This window comes from Lynx rufus, unplaced genomic scaffold (genome assembly GCF_022079265.1).
Source record: "Lynx rufus isolate CCGP_SWC_20201006 ecotype Redwood Valley unplaced genomic scaffold, mLynRuf1.p SCAF_5, whole genome shotgun sequence".
NCBI lineage: Eukaryota > Metazoa > Chordata > Mammalia > Carnivora > Felidae > Lynx > Lynx rufus.
The window spans coordinates 83,778,827-83,799,534 of NW_025814867.1; the positions used below are offsets into that span (position 1 = coordinate 83,778,827).

The 20,708-nt window shown below is 41.8% G+C and overlaps 1 protein-coding gene across 1 annotated transcript in view; it reads right to left on the minus strand.

The window, feature by feature from the left end:
- Positions 1–20,708, minus strand: part of ATP13A5 (ATPase 13A5) — a 114,330-nt gene that overhangs the window by 36,509 nt on the left and 57,113 nt on the right. The window contains exons 10-17 of the mRNA XM_047100030.1: positions 19,257–19,427; positions 16,921–17,078; positions 14,003–14,191; positions 10,015–10,076; positions 8,064–8,214; positions 5,451–5,537; positions 4,708–4,864; positions 2,629–2,746 (exon numbers count right to left, since the gene is read on the minus strand). Of these exons, the coding sequence (XP_046955986.1) occupies positions 2,629–2,746; positions 4,708–4,864; positions 5,451–5,537; positions 8,064–8,214; positions 10,015–10,076; positions 14,003–14,191; positions 16,921–17,078; positions 19,257–19,427 (1,093 nt within the window). The remainder of the gene's footprint in view (positions 1–2,628; positions 2,747–4,707; positions 4,865–5,450; positions 5,538–8,063; positions 8,215–10,014; positions 10,077–14,002; positions 14,192–16,920; positions 17,079–19,256; positions 19,428–20,708) is intronic.

A 20,708-nucleotide genomic window follows, 5' to 3' on the forward strand; every position in this document is an offset into this window, starting at 1 on the left:
TGACTTTTTAAAAAGTCAACGTGGGGGGCCAAGATCTCTTTCTTAATCTCGCGTTGTTCCTTTTTCTGCCCAGGGAGGAGTTAAGATTGCAGGAGAAGCTGGAGACCTAAGGACCTAACCCTGTTGGGTACAATCTCCCATGTTCAGTCCTGTCCCACGTCTACCTTCCACAGTACGTGATAGAGCTGAGTCTCTGCCTGTCAGGCTCTACAGGGTGGAGCAACTTCCCTCTCACCATCTCTCTCTCTGGCATGGCGTAGACCACACTTCTTCCATCCCTACTGATTCAGACTCCATTCACCACCCCCCACTTACTTTTCATCTTACAGAAATGATAGAAATCTCCTGTCTGCACTTAATCACCTCTCTAGTTTTCTTTGATGTTATTTCTTTTCTATCATGCTGGTAGGACTTGGGAGATAGAAGAAATAAACACGCAGTCAGTAAACCTTCTTCAAGAGAAAGAGCAGAGTTGGATTTCTTGATGAAAAATATTACTCAGACTTAGATGGGAACACAGTGAGGTTACTTCTCTCTGGAGTACGGAACAAGTTACTCCATCTTTCATTCAAAAGTCCACTCACCAAACAATCACTCTGTTTTAGACCTTGTATTGGGCACTTGCTGAGTACTCAGATTATCAGATATGAATCCTGCCTCAGTGATCTCGGAGAATATTATGAAAGACCTACCTTAATAGAGAATGTGTTAAATTTCTATCATTTAACTTCATAGCTGTCTATTATACATTGGATTCATACTTTCCCATTAGCTAGAACTAAAACAAAGAATCGTCCCACCAGTTTCTTCCAGTTTTGGTCTCTATTTGAGGACTCTTCCCTTTTTCACCAATTCAGGCACTTGGGCCTCTTGCTACCTTGCAACATTCCCGGCAAATCCCTGTGTCAGGGCCCTTGCACTCACTCTTCTGGCTGCCTGCAATACTCTTCTTCTGGATATCCTCATGACATATCTCTGTTCAAATGGCACCTCTTCAGAGGACTTTCCCTGATCACTCCATGTAAAATGGTATCATGATCTATCTTTCCCAATTAGGATATAAGCTTCTGAGGGCAAAGATTGTCTCACTTCAGAATCTTCAGTGCCTTAAAGAGTATCTCGTGCACCCTCAAACTCAATAGAAATTTGCTAAACCAATGAAAGGGAGAATTTTGACAAAGTATTTCTTCTGTTTGTTAGTGTGGGGTGTTTTATTTTTTCCAAAAAAAAAAAAAGAGAGAGAGAGAGAGAGAGAGACAGAAAGAAACTCTTCTACTTCCCTTTTATGACACACCAGTTTTTAAAGAAGTTTTTGATCTTTCTGATTCGAAAACTTTGCAAAGTATAATTTGATTCTAAAAAAAAAAACTGAAAACATTTTTCCCTTACTCTGTTTGAAAATAGTAGCGAAATTTTAAGAAGCATAATAGGATCCTGATATTCTCTGGGAAAATCTGAGATGATTGGAAATCTAGCACATTTGATCATCACTTTCTTATTCTGTTATATTTATAATAATGTCTACTCATCAGTGACTTTTAAATGAGAAAATCACAGCTACATTAGTGTGTGGCAGCTGGGTGGTGGCAATATTCCTTGTCAAACTACATGAATTTTTTCTTCACACATAACCTTAGCTTTTGTTATTAAAATTTTTGCCTTGAGAAATTACAAAATCCTGTGTGTTATGGGTCTTCGTGCTTGCTCAAGAATAGCTAACACCTTTAATGTTAAATTTGAGAGTGCCATAGTTTATTTCATTGATTTCAAAATGAGCTTTGTGATTCTATTTAGAAGATTAAAATGTCATGGCTGAAAAGCTCCTTAAAGATCATCCAATCCTACACTTGAGAGACGGGGAAATAGACACAGTGCAAGGAAGGGACAAAGATTCTATTAGAACACATGGACATAGCTTGTAAACAGTAACATTGAACCAAGGATATCCACATCTTATGTGAAGGTGCTAATTGTATATAAGTGAGGGTTTCTCTATCAGCAACACTACATCGAAGATAATGCATAGTTTGTTGTTCAATGTTCCGCAGTATTTCACTACTCCTTTGTCTTAGACAATTCAAAAATAACCTTTAAAAACTGAGAAACATTAAAAGAGAAAAGAATCTGCAGATTATACTCTAATGAGGACATCTTATCCATTAATGTAATTAAGAATACTGAATCCTATTTCATATAACTCAACTTAGACTCACTACATCTCCAGGTCTGAAACCAGGTTTAAAGCATACTGGAGGTCAGTGTGTCACAGCGCCCACTCTCTCCTTCTCAACCCGTTTGTACATGGGACCCCCAAGCCAGTCAGCCACATAATGTTCCAAGATTGAAGGAGTGTTGGCTATTTTTGATTGGATGATGGACTGCCGGGCAGAGATAGCTCACTGACAGCTGGGAGTCAAGAGATCTGGACTACCATCTTTGTTCTACCTCCAACCAGTCTTCCCCAGTGTGGCTTACGGTTGCCCGGCTCCAAGTTAGGAGATTGGATGAGACGACTTTCCATCTCCAGGAGGCTTCCTCGTGATTGGAGCTGTCCTTCTGTCCATCTCCAGCATTCATTTACTTCACACACACAGAGCCTGCTCTAGTGTCGATATCTGACTTCCTTACCTGGCTAAATCCTCTACTTCTGAAAGCTTCTTCATCTTCAAGCCTTTATGGGCAAAAGCAATGACACGGAAGCCTTGTATTGTGTATTTCCTGAGTTCTTGTGGGAAATTCTTGGGTACTGCCAGGTGAGAGGAAAGAGGTAAAGGTAAGGTCACACTGAAGGCTGCCCACCTCCTAAGCAAGACTCTGGGATCCAGTCACTGTACCCTGTTTTAAAATTCCAAAAAAAAAAAAATACTTTAATAGAAAAACTACAGCTCTGGCTAAAAGCCACAACTTCATTAGGGTGCTCTTATTATTCTGACAGAAATGAATGCCAAGGATGCGCCGGTCATCCCCTGGGCGTCAACTCCACTGGCTGGCTTTAACAAGGATAGACCTCATGACTATGTCTACAGGGATAAAATGAAAACAGCTGATCCTCTGGATGAGGGGTCAGCAAACTAAAGGCCAAATTTGGTCCATTGCTTGTTTTTGTAAACAAAGTTTTATTGAAATGCAACCATGCCCATTTGTTTATCATCTATGTCGGGTTTGGGGTCACAATGGCAGGGTTGAGCAGTTGAGACAGACACCATGTGGCCTGCAAAACCAAAGTTATTTTCCACCTAGCTCTTTGCAAAAAAGTTCGCAATCCCTGCGATAGAGGACAGACGACACAATGCCAACGTTTGTGTATTTTGGCATAGTAGTCATTACCAATATTACAATATTTGTGAAATCTTTATGGCTCGTAGGATGCCTAGAAGAGCATTAAAAAGAAGTGTAATGGAAGTGTAGTGGCTTAGGTAGCAAAACACTTGATTTCTAGTATCCACTCTACTGCCAACTAGCTCTCTGACCTTGGGCTTGGTAGGTCTCTCTTCTGGCTCCTCAATTTTCCCATCCATAGAATGAGAGGGTGTGGACCTCAATGTCCCCATTCAGCTCAAGCTTCCTGTAATTCTAAAATGATCCAGAAGGTGGGGATCAAGGCATCTCCTAGCTCTCTATTTCCTAAATACAGGGGGAGAAATCACTGAAGTTATTAGCATATGTCAAAGATCTGAGGTCAGGACAAATAAGAATTGGAAGGGCTACCAGAAGGATGAGAGGTGAGAAGTGACTGGCCCAAACCCTTACCAGGGAGCAAGGGCAATAATCACCAGTTAAAATTTCAGGAAGATACTCACTTGCATCTGTGAGACTGAAAAAAAAAAATGTATAGCAAAATATAGGCCATCAGTCTGTGAGGGATAGAGGGATAGAGTGTTAGAGGTCATGGGAGTTCTGAGGAAGATCAAGGTCAGAAAAAGGGGCCGCTTCTAAGGTAAAAAAGGCTCTAAGTAGAGGGAGAAGTTAAAGCAATCATTTGCCAAATCTAAAATTGTGTGCACAAGTTGATGGCTATCAGCAATCATAGGGAGAATGTAGATGAAAATCAGGAGAAAAAGGCCAATTTTATCCAAATGAACTCATTTGAATGCAACAGTATCCTTACAAATCTGGGCTGCCGCTTAGAGAGTGCATATGTTTGTAAGACAAAGAGACAATACAAATCAGCTCAAAATCTAGCCCAGAAAGATGAAATTGCTGTGAAAATGATCAATTGCATTGCTCTAATACCGTCTAATTTGCTCTAATCACTTTGTGTGTGTGTGAAAGATTTATCTTGTCTGTATTCTCCTTCCATTGACCAGCACGAGGCCCTTAGATGGTGCCAGCCCCCAGAGGTGTCAGGCGGAGCGCCCCAGCTGCAGGCTGAGTGCAGGGCCCAGACCTGTCTCATTAGTCCCTTCACACGTTCCTGGTTCGCTCGCCCTTACGTAGCTTCCTGTTCTGGCTCCTGATATTTGCTTCACATCTCCTTCCCTGATACCCCATTGTGGTTGGACTTTTCTGGATGGATCAAAGCCAGATATTTACTCTCTGCCTCACGGCCTTGAAATGGTCACCTCTGTCTTATCAGATCTCCTGGGCCCACTTCTCACTCACTGAGAAAACAATCACTTCCACATTCATTTAGTCTTGTGTGCTTTATGTGTTTGGGCTTCTAAAACATTTTTACCTCCTGAAAGAGAGAACAGGGTCAATTAGTACCTGTTTCAGACTTGCAGAACTTGGCCAGCATCTCCGGGGCACCCTTCATGTACACGTGGAAGTGATCCTCCCCTACCACCTGAGCGACCACAGACATCCTCTGCAGGCTTGAGGAAAATGGAAACTGGCGCAAGATGGCTATGGCTTCCACGGGACTCTGAGACAGCACCAACAAAGGGGAGCTTAAGATGCTTGTGAAATTTCACAGATGCACACCAACAAATAGGACTTGCTCTGCAATGAACCCAGGGACGTCATGAAGTGGTATGTTTGCCACAACATTGATACTTTTCTGTCTGCCTCGACGGCGATTCCCTCATCAAGTTGTCTGGTTCTGCAAGGCCTTTCCCTTTGACTGCCTGGAGAAATCCTAATCATCTTCCAGGCCAAGTTCACAGGTCCCTTCCTCTGTGGCACTTCTCTCTCATAAATAGTATTCACTCTCACCTCTGAACGCCTGCAGCTCTTTCTTCAGCCTTTATTATAGCAGTCGGCCCAGGGTACTGCACTGATTTGCACCTATATGGATTTTTCTACCAGCCTCTGTACTCCTCCAACACACAGCCCCACACATCTAGCTCTGAAATCACTCTATCCCTTAGCACCTAGCGCAGTGCTCTAGCATAAGACAGGTTCATGAATAAATTTAAAAATAGATTCAGGAATGAAGGGACGAGCAAACCAACTATGGACACTTAGTTTCAAGGAGAAAGAGCTGTCTGATTTGAAAAAGCAAGTCATACCCAACTGGCTTTTGGTCCTGGCTTTATTATTATGTTTGAACCTGGCATCCCAAATGTGCGGTAGTCTGCATCGCAATCTTCCATTATCTGTTTCAAAATGAAAACATTCATAAGATTCCTTAGAGCAAAATAGTAAGAAAGAAATACCTCTCATTTGCATAGCACTTGAACCTTTTCAAAGCCCCTTCCACATATTTTCTCTTGTAGGCCAATTATCTGAATACCATCATTGTCAAATTTCTGTTGCGTTATTAAGGACCTTGTTGGAGAATGTCAAAAAGCCAGAAATATTGTGACTACAGTTTAAGTGGTAATTGATGGAAGAAATGCCGGCTACAGGCCAATGGCTCTTCCTGAATGGTATGACTAGTAATTGGATGAGAATTTAATATAGCTGAGCATATTAGCCCTCAGTTGAGTTAGGATTGGGTCTTGAGATAAACCTGGGATTAATTCTTATTCTGTATCTACGTTACTAGCCTAATTGGTTAGCTAGAGAGTTAGCAAGTTAGCTGCTGGCAAATTAGAAAGCCTATTTGAAAACAGTTTGCATTCTTTGGAGGTTTCAACAGTATAAGTTACACCACTTGAGAAACCAATATTAACCTAAAATATAGGAAAGGCAGTCAGATATACAAATCAGAAAACAGGAGACAACATTTGGCCTCTGCTCCATCACTTACCTGTTTAACATTGGGGACAATGCCTCCATTTCTCCAGATCTCAAATTTCTTCTGAAAAATATTCTGACATCCCTTGTAGCACTAAAATTATTAGAGTCTACAAGGATATTTCCCCTCCTCCTTATGTTTCATGACAGGTTCCTATCCACCAAAGGATATTTAATTCGAGACTGTTTCTCACCTAGCTTTAAATTCTGCAAATCACTTTGCACTTCCATACTTTGCTTGGGGTGGATACCACTGCTCTTAAAGACAGTTCTTACAGAGCTAATCCTAGCAATTTATGTTCCTGCACAAGACCCCAACTTGTATGTCATTTGTACAAATAGACCAACACCCCTCGATGGAGAAGAGCCACCGTCAGAACCAGGATCAAAGTCACATATAGTAACAATGACCCTAAGCAGCTCATCATTGTGTCTACGCGAAGGATGCCGGTGAGGGCAATGTGTAACAATTACACTGATTCCTCTCCGTTAAGATCCAGGAGAGTGATTATCCCTTTGTGTTTAAGTAGATTTCTCCACAGCAAATGCTTAAATTTTAACTCGCTGGTATCAAAAATTTCCATGTTTACCAGGTTTCCTCTTTTATTATTTTGGCTTCTAGAAAGCTACAATTTTGCCAGTACACACTTTTTAAAAAATTTTTTAGAAGTTTATTTATTTTAGATAGAAACAGTGTGGGGCGGAGGGGCAGAGAGAGAGAGGGAGAGGGAATCCCAAGCAGGCTCCACACTGCCAGTGGAGAGCCCAAGTCGGGGCTTGAACTCATGAACCCGTGAGTTCAAGACCTGAGTCAAAACCAAGAATCGGACACGTAACCCACTGAGCCACTCAGGTGCCCCTCCCCCACTATAAATCTATACATCTATAAATTTGCCTTTCTGTGAGGTGTATTTCATGTCCCTGCAGTCATGTGTTTTCATTCCTTTAACATTCTGTTTAAATGCTGCCCTGTAGTTAAGATATCATTGTCAGTAGCTTGAAAACGTGTTTTGTTTTAGTTTGGTTTTTTGGAGAGCAGAGTAACATAATTAACTAAATAGTGACTGACTGAATGAATGCTTTTCACTTGGTGGGCACTTTTCAATGCAAGCAGCCCCTGTAGGCTCATAGGATCAGTGCTTACCACAAGTCGGTGAGTGAGGCATTATTATCACCAATGCACACCTGAGGTAACAGACTCAAAATCTTGGTTCTGGATTTGGGGTCACACAGCTAGAAAGTGATGGGGTCAAGAGGTCTGCTCACCATGTCATGACAGCCACGAGAATGGGTTTATACCTTTCAACTGTTCATACTCAGCTCAAAAAATTGATCCAGTTGGACTGGGAAACCTTCAGGCTAGTATCTAGACCTATACTGTCTAATACAGTAGCTACCAGCCACCTGTGGCCATTTATATTTAAATTGATTAAAGTGAATAAAATGGAAAAATTCAGTCCTTGGTTGCATAGCCAAATTTTAAGTACTCGATAACCACATGTCGCCGGCTAGTGGCTACTCTACTGAATAGCACTGCCTTAGACCACTGTTTCTCTGTGAGTGTTACCGAGAATGTACCACGTTTTGGCCTGTCAAGGTTTTGTGGTCAAGAAGGTTTGGTAAATGCTGCTTATCCTATTCCTTCTTGAATATTCACAATGCACCACAGTATACTAAAGAAATCTGATAGTCAAGAAATCAATTTTACTTTCTTAAAACAGCAGGTTCCCAAACGATTTGATCACGGAACCTTATTTCAAGCTGCACTCATTAACAGAGTTCTTGGGAGCAGATACTGGGAAAATCAGGTAGAGTCAAACCTTCCTTCAATGTTGTTACAAATCTTCTCTGAGCTTCAATCAAAGTTAGAAAACTTTTCCACTTTCAGTAAGGATTTCTTCAAGTTGTTCTCATTTAGCCAAAACAAAAAACTATCATCTTACCCAGGCAGTGCCCTCAAACATTTTGAGGTCCAGTGGGTCTCCTTGGATGGTCCCATTGAGAAGGATCAGAGAGTGGCAGCTGGTCATGGCAGCACACAGCGGGCCCCATGGCAAAGCCTTGCCTGAGGCAAAGCTATTCACTTCCTGAAAACTGGGAGAGAAGATGATTAAGAAATGAAAGTCTTGGGGCGCCTGGGTGGCGCAGTCGGTTAAGCGTCCGACTTCAGCCAGGTCACGATCTCGCGGTCCGTGAGTTCGAGCCCCGCGTCGGGCTCTGGGCTGATGGCTCAGAGCCTGGAGCCTGTTTCCGATTCTGTGTCTCCCTCTCTCTCTGCCCCTCCCCCGTTCATGCTCTGTCTCTCTCTGTCCCAAAAATAAATAAACGTTGAAAAAAAAAATTTTTAGAAATGAAAGTCTTCAACAAAATCATTTTACACACTCTGCCCCTTAAATCTTGCCAACACAGAGTTTCAATAATGCTTAACCTTTATGTTCAAATCCTTCCAGAGCTCCTCATGCCCCGTATGATAAAGTCTAAGTGCCTGGATATAATCACAGAGACTTCTGTCAGGTTACTTGAGGTCAGTGCCTAGGGTGGCAGTAAGCTCAGAGCCTGCAGCCTGCTTCAGAATCTGTCTCCCTCTCTCTCCACTCCTCCCCCCCCCCATGCTCTCTCTCTCTCTCTCTCAAAAATAAACATTAAAAAAATTAAAAATAAAAGAAAAGCACACCTGGACTCTGAAATATTTCTCATGACTCAGTCCTTTGCCCTATTTCTAGAAACTCCTGGCATAGATATCCAGCGTCTCATTTTCCTTTATGATGGTAGACTGGTACAGTTTACCGTTCTCATTTCCCATCTAATAGCCAAATGATAATTGTAGACAGTGGTTTCTACACCCCGAAACCTGAGCATTTGGGGAAAGGAAAAGAGAGGAGGGGTGAAAACTCTAAGCATCCTATTCCCCTTTCACTGGCCTGGCCAATAGAAGACAAAGCAGTGCCTGTCCGGACAAAAGCTTGGCCCGGCCATCTGAGCAACCAGGAGCTGAACCACATGAGTAGGGTTGAACCCAAGTATTTTCTGCAACACCGCACTGCCTGTTTGCTGTTATCTCGTGCCAGAGCTGTGCTTGGCCCCATCACTGTGCTGGAGAGCCCCTGCATGACTCAATGACAGAGTCTCAACCACTGTTTAGAGCCAAAGGGGGATATCTAGAGCTGAAGAGTCAAGGCATCTTGTACTTAGACCGAAGGGGCAGATCTCAGCCCTGTGGGGAAGGGGAGCTAGGGCCCTCTCCTCACTATCCATTCTGGGGTAGCATCTCTGTGATTGTTCTCCCCTCTCCTGTGGCCAGCTTTTCACCTGTGTCTGTAAAAATGGCAGCCATATACCCTTTAACATTCTATCTCAAGTGCTATCTTTGTCAGGTGTTTTTCCTCATTCTGTTCATTTCCAAAATTAATTTCGACCTTTTATCCACTATGTTATTCCAAAATCCAAGACTGTGTATTATATAAAACAATCATTATTATTTTTTCTTCTCTCTTCTGATATGCGTGCCTTAATCATAGCTCTTTCCATGGACTGTATTACGCGTAGAAGATGAATGCATTTGTGCCTTTCAATCCCATGAGATGTGACCTACATGAGGGAAGGGAGGGAACTCTTCCTTTCTGGACTCCCCCCCCCCCCCGCCCAGACCAATAACCACCAGCAAATCTTTGTGGTTTTTAATTAAGTACAGTTATGATTTCACCCTTTGCTCCTCTTTTTTATTCATTCAGCTTCTTACTCATTCAGTTCGTTCTATTTTTTCATGTGGAGTTTGAAGGCCTATTTTCCCCATCTGATTCTGAACTTAGAACCCATTTAATTTAACAAGTTAGACTTGAATAGCACCAAGGTAGCTACACCAATCCCACATCCCATCTTCACTGAAGTGCTTACCAGTTGTCAGCAGTAGGGACAGTCCCCCAGAGGTCCAGCCCATCTTCCGTAAGAGTGCCAGTCTGGAAGAAGTTAGAATTGGTATTAGCATAAAGTTTAGAACTTTTGATTATATCATGATTTAAACAAAACCCAACCTCCCAAAACATTAAAGTAGATCTAGTTGTCCAAAGTCCTTGTTTGTAAGCATTAAATTTTGTTTTTTTATTATTTTTTAAAATATGTTTTTAATGTTTATTTTTGACAGAGAGAGCATGTGTGCATGCCTTGAGGGGGGGGGGGCGGGCAGGGCAGAGAGAGAGGGAAACAGAGGATCCAAAGCAGACTCCATGCTGACAGCAGTGAGCTTGATGCTGGGCTCAAACTGTGAGATCATGACATGAGCCAGTCAGACGCTTAACCAACTGAGCCACTCAGGCACTCTTGCAAGCATTAAATTTTAAATCAGAGAAGGGTACCTGAAGGAAGAATTCAGCAGGTGACAAATGATTCCTGAAAAGACTGTGTCGATAATGAATGATTCTAGATACCAATCTAGATATCTAGATAACAAATGATTCTAGAGAACAATCAAATGTTAGTGTTTTGCTTTTGTGTGTTTATTTTTGCACTTGCTGTTGTTAAATGAGAAGCATTTAGTGAATGGAAATCCAATAAGGACCAGTACGAGTTTGACTTTATAGTTGGCACCTGCTATCTTTCTAAAGCAGAGTTCAGAATTTTTCTTTCTTTTTAAGACTGATTAGTTCATAGTCTGCCATCTGGCTCACAGCAATTTTCTAAAATATGGGTGACATGATGACTGTCCGGATTGATAATGAAATGTTGATAAAGGGCTTTGAGAATTTAGAGAGAAATGAAGTGCTAATAATAAATACTCATTAATGCCCATGAATGGGTTTTATTGTTAGATCAAGAGGAAAATGGTCGGGAGATTTGATTTGCTATATTATGGGAGAGTATTTATCACATAATGTAACAAAGAAAGCAGCATGGAACGAAGTACTATGACAGCACTTTGAATTTGCTTATTGCTTCATAGCCCACCATTAATTACAGACCCCGGTGTCTTTATGCAAGAGGCCAACACTCAGTCAGAGGAACCATGTGGCTCCCACTACTTCAGTGCTGTCAAGGCTGAGCAGAACATTCCCAAGTGCTGGGGTGTATCCTTTTTCAATACTGACACCCAGGTCTCTGTCATCATTCTTTTTACAGTCATTTCTGTATAAGACACTGAATTTTCTAGCTTCCTATCAAATGACATTTCTTTCATTACAGCACATTAAATTGGCATAACGCTTTATGATGAAGTGCTTACAATGCTTCTAATTCTTACAATCGACTAAATAGGGAAGGGACATTCTCAGGTTAGAAGTTAAAGGAGCAGCCTCAAGGTCCAGTGGCTTGCAGGTTGGAGAGAAAGAACCAGAATCTGGCCCATCTAGAATCTCCCTCTACATGACAAATGTTAAATAAATTTTGCAAAGCATGCAGAAAGACAAAACCCATACTGGACTTCCAATTAAGGAATGAAGGATTCTTTGTTTCATTCATTTATTTGGGCTTCACAGAAAGCTAACATGCTTTGTGTGAGTTACTCCTTGAAGAACAATAGAAAAAAACCTATTTGCTTCATTTCCCTCCTGCATTTTATGAGGGTTCCAACCTGTGTGTTTAGATTCCAAATCCTCTTGAGTTATTCCATTTCAAAAAGAGTTAGCAGCTTAATTCAAACTGAAATGTTTCCCTGATGATCAGATTATATTTTTACACATCAATATTCTGAACATGAAAACAGAGATTATTTGGCAGCAAACAGAAATGGGACCGTGTCATTTCTCTATGTGAAAATGATTCTTATACTATAAAACTAGCCATGAACAGAAAGAAAACTATAGTTACAGTTGTAAAGGGAATAAGACAGAAAAAGCCAACTTCTTAGCATAAATACTAGCCCAGGCTTGGGCTGAGCTGAATAGAAAAGAGAGAACTGTTTTAGAGAACTTAGACCAACATAAACTAGAAATATATGGGAATAAGAAGCACATGGGAATAAGAAGCACATAATTGTGGGGTGCTTCATTCCAACACCATATTGGTAGAGTTTTACAATGTACAAGCTGGAAAGGCACCGAGAGATCATTGGAGTTCAAATTTCTCTTGATTTCTCATTTTGCCGATTCCCAACCCAGTGTTTTTTGCACTATGACATGTTGTCATGCCAGTGGGGTTTGGCCAAGCATGCCGAGGAACAGTTCCTCAGTTGGTCTAGCAAAGGAGCACATGAGGACATGGAGGGGAAAAGCTTTGTATGAGACGTAAAATGAACAACTGGAAAAATTAGTTTTAGAATAAGACAAATATGTAATGAACCTAACTTTATGAATCTCCCTCTTATATTACAGGCACGAGTGAGGCTGCTGGGTAAATAATGGGAATCCCTACCAGAAAACTTCCAAGGCCGTGGAACTAAAAGAAGCTACTGTTAACCCTAGTGGTTAACTTGTGGAGTGGTGATTGAGGGTTTTCTTTGCCAGAGGAAACTCAGCCAGAATAGAATGGAACTAATTTTAGGGCTGAGCTGCTTCCAGTGTGGAGCCAAGACTTGTCAAGGCTACTCATGGTGTCTCTCCAGTTTGTCCTATACTCTCCATTCTTGCCCTCCTTGCTTAGGACAATGACCCATCTCTTCAGTCTTCCCTAGATAGCTTCCTGTCTCAGTCCTACCTCCCTTCTGTTCCTTCTCACCAATTACCCTCGATGGAATAAACAAAACACACCTATAAAAACGTCTTTGATCGTCTTTAAAAAAAATGGTACGGCTCCCATTCTCCTTCACAAGGCCCCACTTCTTAGCTTGACACATCAGGCCCTGAGCAATTGGGCTCTTCCTCTCCAGCTACATTCCCTACCACACAGCCCCTGTTGTAGCCACACCCACATGCCACAGGCCATGACATCCCTGTGCTTCTGAACTGCTCATCTCTGAACCCATTCTATCTAACAAGCAAAGCCACAGCTCAGCAGTGACCTCCCATCCGTGGCAGGTAACTTAACTTCGATGCTTTTCCATGCCTCTTTGAGCATGCATTTCACTGCATTATCATGGTTTACACTTCCATTGTACCTGCTTCCTCAGCTAAGTCACGAGCTTCTCCAGGGCAAGGACCCTCTTATTAATGGGACTCTTGGCCAAGGTAGGTTAATTAAAAAGTGTCAAAGCCTTAATTAATTATTCTAATACAAACAAAGTGAAGACATGGAGGGACCGGCCAGGCCCACTGTGTTACAACAATTAAATTGGCCTGCCCAAGCAGAGGGCAGGATCTGAACAGCAGGTGGATGAGGCTGAGGTCCCTCCAGAGGGACACAGGACCCCCACAGGAGAGTCACAGAAAGAGGTTTTAGACTTGTCCCAGAGCAGCAATCCTTCCCATTTGGACATACTTCTCCCCTGCTACCTCCAGAACCCTAAGCAGTTACAGGACAACATTCTTCTAGTCCTGAGTCCTGATAACCTGGGGGTCAAAGGAGAAAGGAGGGACTGAGTGCATTAACACAGGCACTGTCCCCTCCCTCCCTTTCCTTAAAAGAAGCAGAGGAGAAAAATGGAATATTTTCAATTAAGCACAGGACAAAGTATTTCAGGGAAGAGAAATGTTCCTCACAATTTTTTTTGCCTGAAAAAGCCAGTCAGTCATAGAAGTTATTACAATAAGAGATTGTTTTGAAACCCAATACAGGCACAAAAATATTAAATTTCATAGGGAAGAAATTTATGATGTGATATAGCTAAACCACTTCCTTAGGACTCTGTACAGTGGGCTTGTAGAGCATGGTCTCACACTAGCCCACTGTGTGACCTTCTCTGGCCTCAGTGTTCCTATATGTAAAATGAGAGCAGTGAACCAGGCATTCTTGGAGGCCTTTCCCAGCTCTGCTCTGCCTTGAAATCAACCTCCAACCAGGAAAGTTTAGATCATACTTTGTCAAAGCACACGAGGTTTATTTGTCCACACATATTGATTCTCTGTGGGGAAATACAGAAGATTTTCTTTTTCTTCAGCCTCTTTTGTGCATACACGATTCCTGTGGTCAGGGCAGCTGGTAGCACAGGAGGGACAGTCACGGTGAGGAGAAGCAGGGCCATGGTTGCCGTGTCTCTTGGAGAAACCTAGGGAGGGAGGGACATAGAGGTTAGTCTAGCAGCACAGGGCGGCACCCTTTCTAGCACCATCTGCTGCAGCACTCCAAGAGTTCTAGAAGCTCAAAATATTTAAAGAGAGCTGCTCTCTCCGTGGGGCAGAGAGATCTCTTGGGTGTGCTTAAGGAACAGACAAGTTGTCTCCCATTGTGCACAAAAGAAACTCTGATCCCTTTTCTATGTCCACCCTGCCCTTTTTGACTCTGTTTCTCTTCGCTTGGCATTCCCTCCACCCAGAGTACCATCCTTCCTCTGCTCATCATAACACACCCTCTTAGACTCCCCAGGCACTGAGACCATTTTTGAGTTGTAACATTTCACACACGGGCTTGACAGTTGGGTTATAAATCTCCCCCAGTCGCTTCCAAACCGCTTGGGTGCAGCAGCTGTGGCTTATACATCTTTGAAGTCCTTTGCAAGTTCATCTTATTCATCTCTAGATATAGAGCCTAGCACAGTTTCTGACACAGGAACTATTAAATGAATGGTAACCTGATAAAAATGATGATCAAGAGTCTGCTAAAGGAAAGTCCATAGTAAAAACAGCTTGTTCTCACTGCACACATTCTGGGGCGAGAGCTGGATTAGGCTACATAAATGATTTAGTTACTCCTCACAACAACCTTAGGAGGTAAACACTGTTATTTTCTCCATTTAACAGATAAAGAAACCAAGGTTTAAAAAATTAAAATAACTTCCCCAAGCCATCTGCTAGTTAAATGGTGAGGATCTGAACCCTAGGCTGTCCCACTTGGGGGGCACAAATATGTGACCAGTGTCTTATAGTATCCAGTCAATTCTCATAGAGTCAAGATCCCAGGCGGGTCCACAGAAATTCACATGGCTGATAAGAATGGGGCCAAGATCAAATCACAGCATGGCTTGTTTTATTTTTCACCTTCTCTAGATATTAATGGCCTTACCCTAGATTTTTATGAAATTAACCATAATTTTAGCCACTAAAGTCCTCTTCTGAGTACTGGAAATACAGATTCAAGTTCAATATCAAAGCCTGCTAGATACATCATTGGTCCGATCTCAGATTGTCACAAAATCCAGCGTTCTCTGTTTTTCCCAACCACGGCCACAAAGTGTTGACCCTGAGGACTCAGCTCTGTCTATTCCTGAGACAGTACAGATGGAGGAAGCCAGCAGGGTCACAGGTTATGACCCACAAGAAGGTGGGGTCTACAATTAGTATCGCTGCTTTGGTGTGTATTAGATGTTGAGTCCTACCCGGGAAACCTTCATTCCTAATCACTGTGGGTGCTTCCTGGTCCACAGAAGAGGGCCTTGTGTTTGTTTTCCTGCTCAATGTTCCTGCTCCCCAGATGAAACTGGCACAGTGCCTCAAGTTCCAGTCCCACTTGCTTTAACAGTCTGCCCAGCTCTTTCCAGGGTCCATTCTAGGGGTGCCAATATGCCCTGGCCTCCTTTGCCTTTGCCTGACCTAGAAATGTTGCCTGAAGGCTTATATCAGACTGAAATGACTACCCAGAGCTCAAGTACGAGCGTGAACATTGCCTGGAAATTCTCGTCACTCTGTCCATCAATATTTACCCCTCTCCCCGACAACACACACATAGAATGCACTAAATTTGGGCATTGTAATTAAGTCACCCATACCCAGTTTCATACCTATGTTTGGACCCTTTTATTTACATTTTTTTTTCTTCTTCCCAATGAGCCCACATTGCTAACATCCCAGTATGTCTTAAAGAAGAGATTACACAGTTCACAAAAGAATCACACTCTCAGGACCAGAAAGGACCTCAGAGGTCATTTGTGAGAACCCTTCCTTCAGCCGTCACAACTATTAAGAGAAATGTTCAAACAAACCAAAACCAGACCACTATGAAGTTTAAAAGGAAGTGGGGATCCGTGCAGCATATAGTTCTGTAAAAGTGGACAGTCAGTTCTATTTTAGAACCTAACAGAACGTAGAAAAACTCACTGCGTACATGGTATGTTGGGTATGCCTTAGACAATGTACACACTCAAATATCTCAGCATTCTCAAATAATCCAAATTTCTAGGCACGGCATTCAAGAACCCCTTCAATGTGACCCATTTTACCTTGCTAGACTTAATCTCTCAGTTGCTTGCTGGTTCCAGAAGACCCATCTGCATTTCTTCTTTTGTCCTTTTCTCACTCCAACTAGCATGCCCTTTCTCCTCCCTGATCTGATTGCTAAATCCTCTCCATTCTATCAGACTTGAGAAACACCTATTTCCTCTGAGGATGTTTGGGCTTCGGTATTACCAATGCCACACATGAAGTAACCTCTTATTCGCATCCAAGTGGTGAAAGAAGTCAGGAACTTTGCAACTTTTCATAGCTGTGCCATCCAATACAATTTTCACTAGCTACATATGGTGACTTGAATTTAAATTAACTAAATAATCAAATCACTAAATTACTTAAATTAATTAAAAATAATTAAAATGAAGTAAAACTGAAAATTCATTTCCTTGGTCACACTAGCCACAGTTCAAGTGTTCAATAAGCACATGTGGTTAAGGGCTACCAAATTGGACCATGTAGGTATAGAATAGTTCCATCATCTAAGAAAGTTCTATTGGACAGAACTGATCCACAGAATGATGGGGCTAAGAGATAACCTTATCCAACCCTTTTGAGTTAGGTGAGGATCCTTGAAAAAGCTATGTCATTAAAAAGCCTTACCCCCAGTACTTACTCCATGGTACATATATACACCAAGGGCATAGAAGAAACCCACAATGCCAAGGAAGGCCAGGAACACTATAAACTTGAAGGCATCATTGTATAGCTTGAAGTTCAGAGGTCGGGGATAGAGGATGGATCTCACCAAGTCCCCTTTGGCAGTATTGTAACCTGCATGAAGGTAATCACAGGTGGAGTAAGTTCCCTTAATACAGTTTACCACGAAACCCAAAATGATTTGCATTGAATTAAGGATTGGTTAATAGAGTCATTTGAATATGGAATGAAGACACCACTGCAAACAGTATATTTACATTTATTATCCCTACAAGTCACTAGGAACAATAAGTGGTATTCACTTAACCTTGTTCAATTTCTCTTGCTCTGGAAGTCAGTGCTACAGTGGCTCACACAGTGAAGCTCCTCACTCATGCATAAGATTGAGGAAAAGAGGACTGAGGACTGACAGACACAGTCACCAGAGAAGACGAGCTGCTAAAAGAAGACAATAAAGCTCAAGTATGTGTTGAAAATAATAGAAAATGAAGACAAAAGGAAAGCACAAAACAAGTAATTTCTTAAACACATATACCTCTGATCATGTCGTTCTTATGCCCAAACACCTTCCAGAACCCCTGATTTTTTGCAATAAAGTTAAAATTTCTAGGCACGGCATTGTAGATCCTGTCAACCTCAGTATACTCCTATGTTGCTAGACTTATCTCTTTACTGCTCCCTTCTCTCAGAAAACCCCAAGGCAGTCCTTCTTTTGTGTTTTGCAGAAATAGATTAGCATGTTTGTTTTTTTTTTAGCTTTCTGCTAGGACTGGCTAAATCTTTCCCATCCTATCAGGCTTGGCTCAAAATGCCGCCTCATCAAATAAATATTTCCAGAGTTCTACTCCCACACTTCCTATCAAAAATAATTTCTCCCCCTCTTTGGGGTCCCTGTAACGCTTAATCATGTGACATCTATCATTGCTCTGTGTTTAGTTAGCTCTAACTCCACACTGTTTCCTGCACCAGACCACAATCCTCTTTAAGGGCAAGGAATGTCTCCTAATTTTTTTCTTTAGCCCTCAGGGCATGGCACTTAGTAGATCTTCATTAAAATCTAAGTTATTGGCAACAAAAGGGGGGCTACTAGATATGAACCACTGTTGTGTGAAACACGCCTTAATCCCACTGCTTGGTAAACATATAGTCTCCTCAAACATGGCTTTGTAGGCTTTGTAGAAAAAGAGCAGAGTTGTCTCTAGCTTGTTGCCTCAGCATTTTACAAGCTCAGATAAGGTGGTTCCCATGATTTCCATTCATTAGCTCATGCCCACTGACCCCTTTGAAGCAAAACTTGATATTTTTAATTTTAAAAAATCAGGTAGAACAATTGAATCATAGGCTAACACATAGAGACAACAAAGTGCAAGGTGAGTTTTGGATCTGTGCATATGTGGGCTGGCAGAAACACAGGTCAGGGGTAGTGTTGGCTGTGTGATGTCCTGTGAAAGACCGGGAGTAAGATTAGTAGTCTTGAAAACTTTTTGAGCATGGTGTGTGTAAACTGCTTCAAACTCTGCTTTAGAAATATGACTTGGTGGCAGATCCAGGGGGAGGTGGAACAAAAGACAAGGCAAAGTATTTGAGGCAAAAGCTGAAAGGGAACAGTCAAGAGAATATTTTTGTTGCAATGGTTAGACAGGAGATGATGAAAGGCCTGGACAAAACACCAACTGTGGGGATGAAGGAAAGGGAGACAAGGCTCAGGAGGTATTTGTAGAATTGACAGGATGTGGTGTCCTACTTGGTACGGGAGAAAGTGGGAAGCTAAAGGTGATGTGGACAGACCGGCTAGATGGTGATGCTGTCGACAGAAAGAGGAGGATAAGTCCTTTCGATGCCTTGACTCTGAAGTGTCTGTAGGGAACCCAGAGGGAGGCATCCAGCAGGGACCTGGAAATAACAGCCCAGCAAGCAGCAGTTTGAAAGGAGAAAGTCCTCAAGTGATAATGGTTGGAACTTTTTTCTTGGGAATCACTTAGAGTTGGTATAGAGGGAAAAGGAAAGAAGCCTGGGGACATAAAAAACAAACAAGAACACAGTCTTGCCTTTGAGGCAATGTATTTCATCTCTGTATCATCAATGTATTTCATCTTAGACAAGGGTTTTAACAATGAACCAGTGAGGTTGGAAATGGTGGCAACTTAGAATAAATAAGGATCTGACTAGAAACAAGTATGACTGTTATTACCAGAAGGTGGCAAACTCCATAATCCTAAACCAAATTTCCCCAATCCAACTCCCCCCCACCTCTAAGCAGGGACTACATTTACAAAAGTGGAATCTACTAACCTGTTTGCAAAACAACTGCTCTCACTGGCCCCTGCCCAGACGGCTTGACCTGGATAACCTCTGTCCCGCAGAAAAGGACATGTTTCCGATAGTCCTCCAAGCTGTGGGATTTCCAGGCCACGGTGTTCTCCGTATGGGGCAGTGGCGTCTTTGTGACAGGTATGCTTTCTCCTAAAGAAGATTGTATTTTGTTGATTCTGTGTGAACTCAGGTAGTTATTCAGAGCTGGTGCTTGACACTTTTGAGAAAGTATACAAACCATAGCTATTCAGGTCTTAATGCCCATTTCCTGGGTCAGATGATTTCTCAAGGATGCTGGCGAAGCAAGCAGTGGTATACTTGGTTATATTTTACATATTTACTTAAGGTCCACCTATATTTTCCATACCTGGTCTGCATGGTTTGCTGTTGTAATTTAAAAAGCAGGCCATCTTAACAAAGATAGTTGTCACCTAATTGTCCCCTCAAATGTTCTTTAAGCCCAAATCTTTGCTAGGTAATTAAGGAGCTATAAAGCAAGTATATAGCTATTGTTATTTGCCTTTCATTTATTTGTTTATCAACCCATTCATCCATTCACTTGACAAATATTTTTAAGTGCTTATTTTGTGCCAGGCACTGTTCTAGGTGCTTAAAATAATGAACAAGACAGAAATCCTGCCCTCAGAAAGTCCAAAGAGTCAAGCCAGTAAATAGCAGTAAATAAATGATTAAAGTACAATAAAGTAAGGATTTGGTAGTATTACTGGGTGATCTGAAGATCTAACCCAAACAGAGGACCAGGAAACATTTCCAGAACAACTAATAAATGACAACTCAAAAGGAAATGAGGCCAACTAGATCAAGGAGGAAAGGAAATTGTTCTTGGAAGAAGTGAGAGAAAGATCATGCTGTGCCCTGGGCACTAAAAATGGTTGAGAATGTTTGGGACATTGAGTGTAAGGGTAGAGGTAAGCAGTCCTAGAAGTACAGAGATGAATGAGAAATTATGCCTTCATAAAACCTCTTAAATGTTCTTCATGATCTTTGTGGAGCTTACAGTGAAAGATAAAAACCAATATAACAAGACAGGGCCTCTCTTTTTTCTTTCTGGATGATCTCAGCTCCATTCTCATTAATACATAATTAATTAATTAACAAAGTGTTAATTAACAATTAAATAGCTAGATCGATAATGTCTAATCTTCATTTCCTCTCTCCTGTGCTTTTGTTCTGTTTCCCAATGGTGGGCTGTTCATCCCAACCTGGATATCCCACTAGCATCCCTAAGTCCACATACCTAAAATCCATACTAATATTTTGTTTAATTTTTATTTTACTTATTTTTGAGAGACAGAGTGGGGGAGGGTCAGAGAGAGAAGGAGAGAGAGAATCCCAAACAGGCTCTGCGCTGAAAGCCCAATGCGGGCCTTGAACTCACAAACCGGGAGATCATGACCTGAGCCACAATCA